General features: G+C 36.9%; 1 protein-coding gene across 3 annotated transcripts in view; it reads right to left on the reverse strand.

Annotated features, from left to right (window-relative positions):
* Positions 1 to 763: 763 nt before the first annotated feature.
* The window catches only part of LOC128646139 (alanyl-tRNA editing protein Aarsd1-B), a 192,509-nt gene continuing 180,002 nt past the window's right edge, over positions 764 to 13,270 (reverse strand). For 2 of the 3 annotated variants that reach the window (XM_053699573.1, XM_053699574.1), the window contains exons 12-13: positions 2,907 to 3,001; positions 764 to 1,644 (exon numbers count right to left, since the gene is read on the reverse strand). In XM_053699573.1, coding sequence (XP_053555548.1) covers positions 1,506 to 1,644; positions 2,907 to 3,001 — 234 coding nt within the window. In that variant the 3' untranslated portion in view covers positions 764 to 1,505. The remainder of the gene's footprint in view (positions 1,645 to 2,906; positions 3,002 to 13,270) is intronic. The other variant, XM_053699577.1, reaches the window with a different exon arrangement.

A 13,270-nucleotide genomic window follows, 5' to 3' on the forward strand; every position in this document is an offset into this window, starting at 1 on the left:
AAACACCACAGCCTTTGCATTACATAATGTACGCACAGCACCCAGACTCACAACTGCCTATATATAAAATAGGAAAAGAAGAAGTCTGAGTCAATTGACACCCAGATGCACAACTCTTATGCCGATTCTTCTTAAAGGGACATTCCAGCCATAATTGGAATCCACATGAATGCATTTCAGTTTAGAACAGAAGCATTTTTGTAATATACAGGTATTAACAAAATGCTTCTAATAAAAGCTATAGCTGTTTCAAATGTGTATTGAAGTATGCAACGTGCACCAGTATTTTATACTTAGCACTTGCCCAGAGAGCCTAAGATGCTTCTACCATCTGGTAATGACTCAAAAGTTCTGATGCACTGAGAATATCTAGCTATGCGTCACACGCACGTGCAGAGAAAAATGTTAACACTAAAACACTGATAACTTTTACTAGATGCATTTTTGCCAATACATTTATATTGCAAATATGTTTCTGTTCAAAGATGTAATTCATCTATTTGCATTTAGATTTTGACTGGAATGTCCCTTTAATACACAAAAGGAGATGAAAAATACCTAGAAAATATATATGTACTACAAGAGCAATCAGAGTCTGGACCCCCAAAGTAAGCCAAAAAAAAACAACACAAAACAATGGAATACTAAGAAACTAAGCAGTAATAGTAATGAATAATGATATCACTTATAATGTTGGCTTATGGAGGTGTGGAATCTAGTCCTATGAAAGTTAGACTACAAATTAAACAAATCAGTCATAAAATCAGCCACAAGCACAGAGATTTATTTTTGTGAGAACATTTTTTTTGCAGGTCATTTTGAAATGAAAATCAATTTTAAATTAGTCAGTTAAACTAAAGCACTAGCTCAATTGCAATGTGTCTATTAAATGAAGATTAAAGGCATTTTTAAAGTTTTATAATATATTGTAGAAGTTGAAAATTGCATTGCAAAATTTACTGCAGAGAAAGATGTTTTGCTAAGTTTTACATCATATATAAGGTAAAAATTTAGTAATAAAAAGGTGCATTGCTAACAAGAATGTCTTACATTCAAGGAGACAGTCATCAATCAATGCATTGCTGCTTTACAACGCTGTTCTTTGTACTTGACTGTTCTCTTCAAAAAGCATTTGCTCTGGCTGCACTGTGCTATTTGAGCACAGTGCTATTGGAAGACACAGCATGTTCTGCCTTGGGGGCCACAAGTATGACACATAAGATTTAGCAACAACCATTTTATTTTATATACAAGTTACATGTCTCTTTAGCAGTTGTATTACCTATACAATAGCAACACTATATTAACCCTTGAAACTGTCTCAAACAATGTAAATAAATAATTCCAACTGTAGGAGCAACACTTTGTTGAAAAATAAAAATAATATAGAACTAGTATTGAAAGTTTTGTATGGCTAATTGGTGAGACATCATTGCAGGTAATTTTTATGTCAAAATAAATTCTTCTGAGACCATGCAGCTTTCCTGTATAGCTCTGTAAGAACCTTATTCTTCTGTCAGACAAGGCCCGTTCATGACCTCCAGTAGCAGTTTCTCAACATCACCCCTCTGACTCATCTTATTGGCCTTGCCTTGAAAACGGCCACGTTTCCCTGCTCCTTTCCCATCCAGGATTTCGGAAACCCTGTTAGATGACAAGAAAATGACTAAGTGTTTCTTAAAAATAAAAAAGCTGCAGCCTATCATCATATTCTTCTGTAATGTGTAAGCTTCCCATACAGGTAAACCACCTGTTCCTATAGGTAGTAACCACTGCGTTCTATCCTCACCATATAGCTGCTCATTTCTCTCCATTATATATTCTCTATAACAACTCAACCTGACGTTACCATTATTCCACGACTTCCTATATATCCTTACCTATCTGACATTATTAAAGGACCACTCAATGGAGTAGAATTACATAATTAACAGGTACATAATAAAAAGACATTGCAATAGCACTTACTCTGAATTTCAAACAAACAGTAGATTTTTTTCTGTCAAATTTAATTTTTCCCCACATTTTCGGTCCCCCTGTATCATGTGACAGATCAGCCAATGACAGACTAGTATACCCTGTAAGCTTGTGCACATGCTCAGTAGAATCTTGTTCCCCACAAAGTGTGAATAAAAAAAGACTGTGCAAAATTTGATGATGGAAGTAAATTGAAAAGTGTATTAAAACTGCTGCTCTGTCTGAATCATAAAAGTTTATTTTGACTTGAGAGTCCCTTTAAACACTCCTTAAAGGGGCGTGGGGATGTCAAAATTAAACTTTCGTGATACAGATAGCGCATACAACTTTTTTTTCTCTTAGATGAAACTTAGCTCCTTTCCATTAGAGCATACTAAGGAAAGCTCAGACACGTGTACATGTCTTGAGCAGAACATATATAATATTGTTACAAACATTGTTACAGCTGCCATATAGTGCTCAAGAAACACATACACGCTGTCTTCCAATAACACATTAATTACTATTCAAGTAATATGTTTGTGACATTCTTTATGTTCTTAAAGGGACATAAAGATAAAAAGGGAATTTTATTATTACACTATTACTTACCAATAACTGTGTGTTTAACCCCTACAAAGAAGTTTATATCTGGTGAGCCAATGGCAAAAGACATATGTGTAACCCTCATTCACCAGATACCACAACTTTAATTATGACTTCTATCTTCCTTTAAGTGTGTGCATTATTATTGTATCTCCCTTTAAGTGTGTGCATTATTATTGTATCTCCCTTTAAGTGTGTGCATTATTATTGTATCTCCCTTTAAGTGTGTGCATTATTATTGTATCTCCCTTTAAGTGTGTGCATTATTATTGTATCTCCCTTTAAGTGTGTGCATTATTATTGTATCAGTAACATTGTAGGATCACTGGCATTTAAAAAAGTACCTTGGTCCCAATTTCTCAACGTGTTCTGCTGGTCCAGAGAGAAGGAACAATCCAGCACCTTTTTCATCCCCCACAGTTAGAAAGACGAGTGTGTCCTGTAATAAGACATCAGCGTGGGTGTTAACTGACTAAGCCTCTACAGCCTGTGCTGTGCTTTATATACAGTACATAGTGTATTCCTGTACACCATTCACAATTAAAATTACTGTAAAATGTTTCATTGACTACAGAAAAACAAAAAAAGACAATGCAAAGTGGAAAGTATCTGTATCAGTTGTATCTGTGTTATTGTGTTTATATCATTAAAGTGATGGTAAACAATCAATTATTGCCTATAGTGTTTTACTATAATCGTATTGTTTAAAGCAGTGTTTTTCAACCAGTGTGCCGTGGCACACTAGTGTGCCGTGAGAGATCCTCAGGTGTGCCACGGCAGACTGACAACAGTGTGACATATTTTTTAAACTTTGCTTGTTTTTTACTCCCAGTGCAGGGGTAGTTTGTAGGAGGCATGGCATAACAGCACAATACATACAGTATGTGTGTGTTTGTGTGTATGTGTATATATATATGCTGTATTAGGCAAGAATGTGTGATTTTTTTAGAATTTTGGGATGGTGGTGTGCCACAGGATTTTTTAATGTAAAAAAGTGTGCCACGGCAAAAAAAAGGTTAAAAATCACTGGTTTAAAGTACAGTCCCCAAAAAGGAAAGTATTACAATTAACTCTCAGCCAGATTATGAGTTTTGCATTATGGCTGGCTCGCTAATAACTTGTACGTTATTTTCACCGCTCACCTTTCATAGCGCTGCTATTACAGGTTTGAAAACACCCGGCTTGTGCGGGCGATATGGTTGCGTTGAGCTCCATACCTCACCCAAATACAAGCGGTGTTTTGACGTGCTCGTGCACGATTTTCCCATAGACATCAATGGGGAGAGCCGGCTAAAAAAAAGCCTAACACCTGCAATCGCGGAGCGTAAAGCTCCGTAACGCAGCCCTATTGATGTCTATGGGGAAAAAAAATGTATGTTTAAACCTAACACCCTAACATAAACCCAGAGTCTAAACACCCCTAATCTGCTGCCCCTGACATCGCCGACACCTACATTATACTTATTATCCCCTAATCTGCCGCCCTCAACATCGTTGACACCTACATTACACTTATTAACCCCTAATCTGCCGCCCCCAATCTCACCGCCACCTACCTACACTTATTAACCACTAATCGGCCACCCCCAATGTCGCTGACGCAGCCACTATACTAAAGTTATTAACCCCATAACTTCTGGCCTCCCACATCACTAAATAAATATATTAACCCCTAACGTAACCCTAAGTCTAACCATAATCCTAACGTAACCCCTAACTTTAACATAATTAAAATAATTCTAAATAAAACTTACTATTAATGACTAAATAATTCCTATTTAAAAATAAATACTTGGGGGCGTGTCCAAGTAGCGATCCTGAATGGTCGCATCTCCATGAGCTCTGATTGATTCACTAACTATCCGCCGATTTTTGGTGACAAATTTACAGCAAAGACAACAATATCGAACAAGATTATACACATCTCCTTTGCTAGAATATTATTTCAATTGGCCGAGCTGTATTGGTGACATTAGAACTCAGGATCGGACATCTAAGACCTGGAGCGGCGGCTCATAACAGGTAGCGCTTTCCCCCTCTGTATACCGAGGTATTTAGCCTTGGCTGGGCACGGCACAACACAGGATTGTACAGTCACCACGCATATAGCTTGAGAGCGGTGAGAACAACAAGGGAAAATGACTATCCACAGCACAACTAGCCTGCAAGAAAGTCCCGATCGCCATCTTGAAAAGATTGAGAGTCTGATGCGCTCTCTAATGGACAAGGCCCCATACGATAATTTGGTTAGATTGCTTGCCATTACACCCATAAATATAGCAGCGGCTCCCGAACCAGAAGACACATCAAGCGATAACCCCCAAGCATGTACAGAGGGGCTACCCACTTTACAGAAGCAGTCTTTACACTCAAACACTGCCATCGACACCATGCTGCTTATGCAGACCAAGCAAGAAAACTACACCGCACAGGCTAACATCATCACTAAAGAACTGCTTTTAACCCGAGATAGCCCGGTGGTGGATAAGATTGGCCACGTGGACTCGGATGAGGCACAAAACGGACAACACCATATGATGATACAGGACTCATTGTCTAAGTGGGAAGGTGACACACAGGAGAATGAGCCTGATGAACCGGACCAGATTAACGGAGGCGATGTGGCTGCGCCCAGGGGCTTCTCTCATACACCCAGACAGAATGTGACCCACCCGAATCTGGTTATCCCAACCGTCGCTGGGTGTTTGATCGGGAGCCAGATTGCAACAGAGCGTTGGCACACGGCTTCGAGAGATCCAATCTGGGGCCCAGAACTGAACTGCCTTCACAGTCCCACAGCCCCAAGGACCAACGATCCTCGGTTGACTGCTGAGGGTCTGTTCCCTACAGACTGTGATGTTTTCTCTGATACTGGGGGTAGCAGCGGAGTGCGGTGGAACCGCCATGAAAATACTCCTTACGTGTGTTCTGATGAGTCGGGAACGGACAATACATAAGTATCTGATTTCCACCGCAATGATACCGGACCTTTTCTTCAAAAGTTTTATATGTTAGGGTTCATAGTTGTAGTTCACGGTATATACGCAGTGTCTTCTGTATTATATGTAGTGGATTAGACTTAACTGTTTTAATGTGCAGGATTGTTTGTCATTCAATATATACAAATGTCTGTAACATATCACTGCCATACTTAACTACCTAATTAGATATTCTGGGCAGAGAATAGCCCTGTAATAAGAAAAGTGATATGCTTTTTAAAGTAGCCATACCTTTTTATTTCCACTTTTTTTCTGCGAAGCTCTGGGGTTCAGATAGCCCTCTCTAAAAATTATTCTAATATATAGACATGCAGAAGATACTGTGACATAATCTGAATGCATAGGCACCACCGCTACACTACCTAGGACACTGCTGTCTGCGGCCGAGACGGCAACTTAGATTTAGCAAGCTGATAAATACTTTAGAAGATGGTGTTGGTGTGCCTCTCTTGATACAGAAGTTTCCCTCATGTACTAAACATATAAGAATTTATGGTGTTAAACTACCAAGATGGGATGCCCTATAAGTTTTACATAACCCACAACCATAAATTGTAAATAAACAATCTATCCAACCCCATAGTTAAATATTTCCCCATTACTATGATAGTGCCTACAACATCTTACACTGACAGGGCTCTCTGAATCTTTTTATGTTCAATTTTGAGGTATACCCTATATTTTACCCACATAGAAATTACATGAGCTTACTTTAAAAGCACAGCAGGTGCGGGGCTATACTATATGGGACTGCTGCACACCACATATACTCTGTTCTGCTTATAGTCGCGCATCACTAGGATACCATACCTTTTACAGAACAACTTACTATCTGACTACCAGATGGGTTCAAGTAAATGCTACCAGGCTTAATTATAAGCGCCCCACAACAACAACCCTAGGCGATAAAGGAAACACTCTTGCACTTACTAACAACTCACCTTTTGCTGATACTGCTGTATGGTAGCAACCATATTGTTTATACCATTTGGGCGTCACTATATGTTTATTATGTTAACAGCTGTTTATACTGTTAGACTGTCACCAAAATATAGTAACATTTTGTTTGCTGTGCTCAGTTGAGGTCTTTGTTCCTTATGTTGGGGAGCAAATTTTGCTATGTTATTTGCAATCAATATTATAATTTACTATACAGTAGGAAGAGACTTCATCACTGCCTGACGCATAGTTCAAATGTTATAATTCTGTTTATCAGTTTTTGTCTTATAAGACAAAATTTTTCCCTATTTGGAAAGCAATAACAAGCTCAACGACCATACTTGCAATAAAAGTAAACAAGGACAAGTATGAGACTCTAACATGACTTTTATCTCACTGTTTAATTCAACACTGTGCTCACTACAACAGATCAATAAGAGCAACCTGTTACAACAATGTACATGTCTGTTAATACCTATATGTAAGCTTTTGATTTTCAGTGTTATGTATAACTCATCTTGTCACTAATAAAGCTTGTTTAAAAAAAAAAAAAAAAAAAAAAAAAAAAAAAAAAAGTTTAAAGGGATAGGAAAGTCAAAATTAAACTTGCAAGAATCAGAGCATCCGATTTTAAGAAAATGAATATGCACATATCCTACACTGGTGGGGGCTAGCTGGTTATTGGTGCCTGCGTGCATACATTTGTCTCTTGTGATTGGCCAAGATGTATTCAGCTAGCTGCCAGTAGTGCAATGCTGTTCTTTCAGTAAATGATAACAAGAGAATGAAGCATATTTGATAATAAAAGCAAAATTGAAAGTTGTTTAACATTTTATGTCCTATTCCAAATCATTAACTAAAAATGTTGGGGTTTCCTGTCCCTTTCAGCATTACATAAAATTATAAAAATAAAGCTAATATAGTGGATTACAGCTTCAGATAAAGAAACATGGCAAGAATCTGCAGTGTAGCTCAAAACAAAAATTTAAGTTGGAAACAAAAATTTTGAATGAAACTCGTTTGAAAGTAATGCAACCATGAACGTAAATGAACTAAAATAAAAAATTGAAATTTGCCGATATGAAAATTTGGGGCAAAATTATTTTTTCCCCAGTGCATTTCTCTAGTAGCTAAACTGTGACAAACTGACCTGACTTTGACCCCCTCTCAGGAAGTGTTTTTGTGAAACGTGCGTCAGGGGTCCTTTGGAGAAACTGAGCTCTGTCTCTCTGTTTTTTTAACTTGCTTACCATGTTATAAAATAAGATTCCCTATCTTTAATGTGGATATCTCAGCCTAGCAGTTAGCTTAAAATTGTAAAGATAACAACCTTAGCCCTTGGATTGTAAGTGCTTAGTTGATAATTATATTTTTTCTGCTGGCTGTTACAATTTAACATTATACAAGTTCTAATAACTTAGATGGGAAGTGTATTATTGATCTTGGTTTAAGAGTTTTTATTTGAGCTCAAGCCACTTGTATGCATGATAATTCTCTTTTTCCTTTTTATATATATATATTTAATAAAGATAATAGTGTGAAGAAAAAAAAAAAAAAAAAAAAAAAAAAAAAAAAAAAAAAATACTTACCTGTAAAATAAGAAAAAGTATTTTTCCAGCCACCAGTTAAACTTTAAAAAGACCTTTATTCGTTTCTTACAGGGTCCATCATATCAACAACAACGTTTCAAACCTATGCCAGGTTCTTAATCATGTCTACTGTATACTATTCAGTAGACATGATTAAGAACCTGGCATAGGTTTGAAACGTTGTTGTTGATATGATGGACCCTGTAAGAAACGAATAAAGGTCTTTTTAAAGTTTAACTGGTGGCTGGAAAAATACTTTTTCTTGGATATATATTGGGGTCTGGCTAACCCTTTTCCCGTGCCCCAAAAAGGAAAATAGGTGCTGTCTTTCACTATCATATTCACAAGTACCTGTAAAATAAACCCTAAGCTAGCTACAATATAACTAATAGTTACATTGTAGTTAGCTTAGGTGTTATTTTTATTTCATAGGTAAGTTTGTATTTATTTTAACTAGATAGACTAGTTAGTAAATAGTTATTAACTATTTACTAGTTACCTAGTTAAAATAAATACAAATTTACCTGTAAAATAAAACCTAACCTGAGTTACACTAACACCTAACATTACAATAAAATTAAATCAATTAAATTAATAAAATACAATTATCAAAATTACACAAAATAAAAAAAGAAATTATCAAAAATAAAAACGAATTACTCCTAATCCTAATAGGATTTTTTCTACCTTAATTCCGATTGGCTGATAGAATTCTATCAGTCAATCGGAATCTAAGGGACGCAATCTTGGATGATGTCACTTGAAGGTACCTTCATTCTGTTTTAGTTGTCGGATGAAGAGGATGCTCCGCGTTGGATGTCTTGAAGATGGACCCGCTCCGCGCCGGAAGGATGAAGATGGAAGATGCCGTCTGGAGGACCACTTCGTCCGGCTTGGATGAAGACGTACGGTAAGTCGATCTTCAGGGGGTTAGTGTTAGGTTTTTTTAAGGATGTATTGGGTGGGCTTTATTTTTTAGATTAGGGTTTGGGCGGCAAAAGCTCTAACTGCCCTTTTAAGGGCAATGCCCATCCAAATGCCCTTTTCAGGGCAATGGGGAGCTTAGGTTTTTTTAGCTAGTATTTTATTTGGGGGATTGGTTGTGTGGGTGGTGGGTTTTACTGTTGGGGGGTTGTTTGTATTTTTTTTTACAGGTAAAAGAACGGATTACTTTGGGGCAATGCCCCGCAAAAGGCCCTTTTAAGGGCTATTGGTAGTTTAGTTTAGGCTAGGGTTTTTTTTTATTTTGGGGGGGCTTTTTTATTTTAATAGGGCTATAAGATTAGGTGTAATTAGTTTAAATTTCTGTAATTTGTTTATTATTTTCTGTAATTTAGTGTTTGTTTTTTTTGTACTTTAGCTAATTTATTTAATTTAGGTAATTGTATTTAATTTAGTTAATTTATTTAATTATAGTGTAGTGTTAGGTGTTAGTGTAACTTAGGTTAGGTTTTATTTTACAGGTAATTTTGTTTTTATTTTAGCTAGGTAGTTATTAAATAGTTAATAACTATTTAATAACTATTCTACCTAGTTAAAATAAATACAAACTTGCCCGTAAAATAAAAATAAATCCTAAGCTAGCTACAATGTAACTATTAGTTATATTATAGCTATCTTAGGTTTTTTTTTACAGGTAAGTATTTAGTTTTAAATAGGAATGATTTAGTTATTGATAGGAATATTTATTTAAATTATATTTAAGTTAGGGGGTGTTAGGTTTAGGGTTAGATTTAGGTTTAGGGGTTAATAAATTTAATATAGTAGCGGCGACATTGGGGGCGGCAGATTAGGGGTTAATAAATGTAGGTAGGTGGCGGCGATGTTAGGGACGGCAGATTAGGGGTTAATACTATTTAACTGTTTGCGAGGCGGCAGATTAGTGGTTAATACTATTGAACTGTTTGCGAGGTGGGAGTGTGACGGTTTAGGGGTTAATATGTTTATTATAGTGTCGGCGACGTTGGGGTAGCAGATTAGGGGTTAATAAGTGTAGGTAGGTGGCGGCGAAATTGAGGGCGGCAGATTAGGGGTTAATACATATAATGTAGGTGGCGGCGATGTCCGGAGCGGCAGATTAGGGGTTAAAAACATTTTTTTTAGTATTTGCGATGCGGGAGGGCCTCGGTTTAGGGGTTAATAGGTAGTTTATGGGTGTTAGTGTACTTTTTAGCACTTTAGTTATGAGTTTTATGCTATGGCGTTGTACCATAAAACTCTTAACTACTGACTTTTAAATGCGTTAGGACTCTTGACGGGGTAGGGTGTACCGCTCACTTTTTGGCCTCCCAGGACAGACTCGTAATACCGGCGCTATGGAAGTCCCATAGAAAAAAGACTTTATGAAGTTTATGTAAGTCGTTTTGCGGTAAGGCCAAAGAAGTGTGCGGTGACCTTAAACCTTTAAGACTCGTAATACCAGCAGGCGTAAAAAAGCAGCGTTAGGATCTATTAACGCTGCTTTTTTACACTAACGCACAACTCGTAATCTAGCCGATAGACTAAAGCGAGCCAGTTGGACAGTATTCTGATTGGATACTTGAATAAAAAAAAAAACGTATAGCGGTAATAGGTTGTATTACACCATTGACAGGCAGCGATATTACACTAATGGAAATTAATAATTGCAGGTAAGGTAGCGGAAAATAAAAAGCACTAATACATTTATTTGGATGATTCCGGTAAATTCATAAAAAGTTATTATAGTGAGTTTACCATCACTTTAAGCCTGTATGCACCTCAGTAGGTCTGCATGTGTTTTTATCTCACCAGTGTGTGTGTATTTATCCGAGAGAGAGAGAGAGAGAGAGAGAGAGAGAGAGAGAGAGAGAGAGAGAGACATTAATTCATATCAATACATGTTTATCACTGTGCTGTTCCGTGTCTATTAAGGTGTATGTATTAGTTTGTCCTATGGGTAAGCGTGAAATGTGCAACATCATTCAAAATATTTTTAATATTTAATTATATTAAAACATTTTAATCAGAAAGTGTTTATATGAAAGTAATACTTTATTTTAATGTATTTATGTTGTGTTTGGTGCAACTTTTTTTTAACCCTTACACTTTACGCTAGGTCTTCAGGCATACCAACCATTTACATTCAACTTGCAATATGCATGGTATATATATAAGTTTATATCAGTTAGTATTCAGTAAATATAATTCTGTTAACTGAGTTTCAGAATCCTTCATGTACTGAGTATTAAAGAAAAAGTTTGCTGGTGTTTCCAAAATGAACATACCTCCAAAATGATATTATAGTAAAACTATATATATTACATAATTTAACCTTTTGAGTGCTAACGACGGCTCTGACCCGTCGCAAATTGTCCCAGTCAGGTGCTGACAATGGCTCAGAGCCATCGCTAGCACTCACCCACCTTGAAGGCAATCTGGGGGCTCCCACTGACTCCCACCCCAGCGATCTGGCCTGTATAGTGACAGGCATTGCCGGGGCTTCACGCTTTGCGTGGTGATGTCACGCGCAATGACTTGTTGACGTCACCACGCAACTTTATTTAAAAATTACAATGGACAGTATAGGGAAATGGGGGCATGCTGCTTAGAAGCCTGTATCTCAGGCATCTAAGCAGCTACAGACCCCCAAGACCCACCGTTGGAAAGGTAATCTAACCTTTCCAATGGTATAAGGGATCTGAAAAAAAAGTAAAAAAAAATATATATTTAAAAAACCTAAAAAAAAAAAAAAAATCAAATCCAGCTTAGCACCCAGGTGGGAAATTACTTGGCACTCAAACGGTTAAAAAAAAATCATATTATATATATATATATATATATACTGTATATATATATATATATATATATATATATATATATATATGTTATATCTGGAAAGTAGTCACCTAGTTTACTACAAAAATATGTCTTGGCTACCTCCTGGTGGACAAAAAGGATAATAATATACAGTCTTAGCAAGTTCCTGAACAAAGAAGGGCACTGTCTAAATTTTCTTTTTAAAGGGACACTAAACCCAATTTTTTTCTTTAATGATTCAGATAGAGCATGCAATTTTAAGCAATTTTCTAATTTACTCCTATTATCCATTTTTCTTCTTTCTCTTGCTATCTTTATTTAAAAAGCAGGAATGTAAAGCATAGGAGCCGGCCCATTTTTGGTTGAAACCCAAAATACAATTTTAAACAACATTCCAATTCACTTCTATTATTTAATTTGCTTCATTCTTCAGGTATGCTTTCTTCAAGAAATAGCAATGAGTTAATCACACAAAGCATCTTTGTGCAGCCACCAATCAGCAGCCTATTTAGATATTTTTCTTAAACAAAGGATATCAAGAGAATAAAGCAAATTAGTTGTGCCCTATAATCAACTTATTTTGTTCATAGTTTAAAGAGATAAGAATGTCACTGCATAAATTGAACACCAATGTGATGTAAATACTATCTTTAGTGTTAATAACATGGACATTATACACCCAAAAAAATAAGGCTATTTAAATAAAGCATTAAAAAAAGATAAAGTTTGTATTTGACATGTATTAGTAATTTTGTTGCTAAAAATGATGATAAACCTTGCAGTCAGGCCCGGACTGACCATAGGGCATACCGAGCAAATCCCCAGTGGGCTGCCTGGTTACCTTAGCCCTGCCCACTATTACAGCACATACCGAGTGCTTTCAGTGTGGCAAAGGCCATTTCCAAGTGGGCAGACCGGGCTGTTCCATTGCGCAGTGACTGGGGATTTCTTACTTTTATTTTTTTATTATTGTTTCAGTGCAGTCATTGGGGCAAGAGCGCTAACTGATGGAAGCCTAAGGAGCACTTTGAAGCCTAAGGAGCACCCTGCTGCTAACGGATGTAGAGATGACTGTAGGCAGTTAGCGCGGGATGACATTTTTCATTTTGCTTCGCCTGCACCCTGCTCTTCATTCAGTCTGTCTGTGAGTAGCTGCAGAGGCAGTTAGCGCAGGGGCAGTGAGAACATTTTTTAGGTCACAGTGTCTTTGACTGAGTGGCAAACAGCAGTATTTGAAGCTCCTCTACTCTTCTTTGAGAGACTGTCACTGCCTGACCTGACCTTACTAAGCTCACTCGCTAGCGCTGAGGCTATTTAATTAAATATTTATTAGGTTAACTACAGTGTTTTGAGCCTCACTGATTCAGGAATCAAAACCATGGAATAAAAATTATTTAGTTGTGT

Source organism: Bombina bombina, chromosome 1, assembly GCF_027579735.1.
Source record: "Bombina bombina isolate aBomBom1 chromosome 1, aBomBom1.pri, whole genome shotgun sequence".
Classification (NCBI taxonomy): domain Eukaryota; kingdom Metazoa; phylum Chordata; class Amphibia; order Anura; family Bombinatoridae; genus Bombina; species Bombina bombina.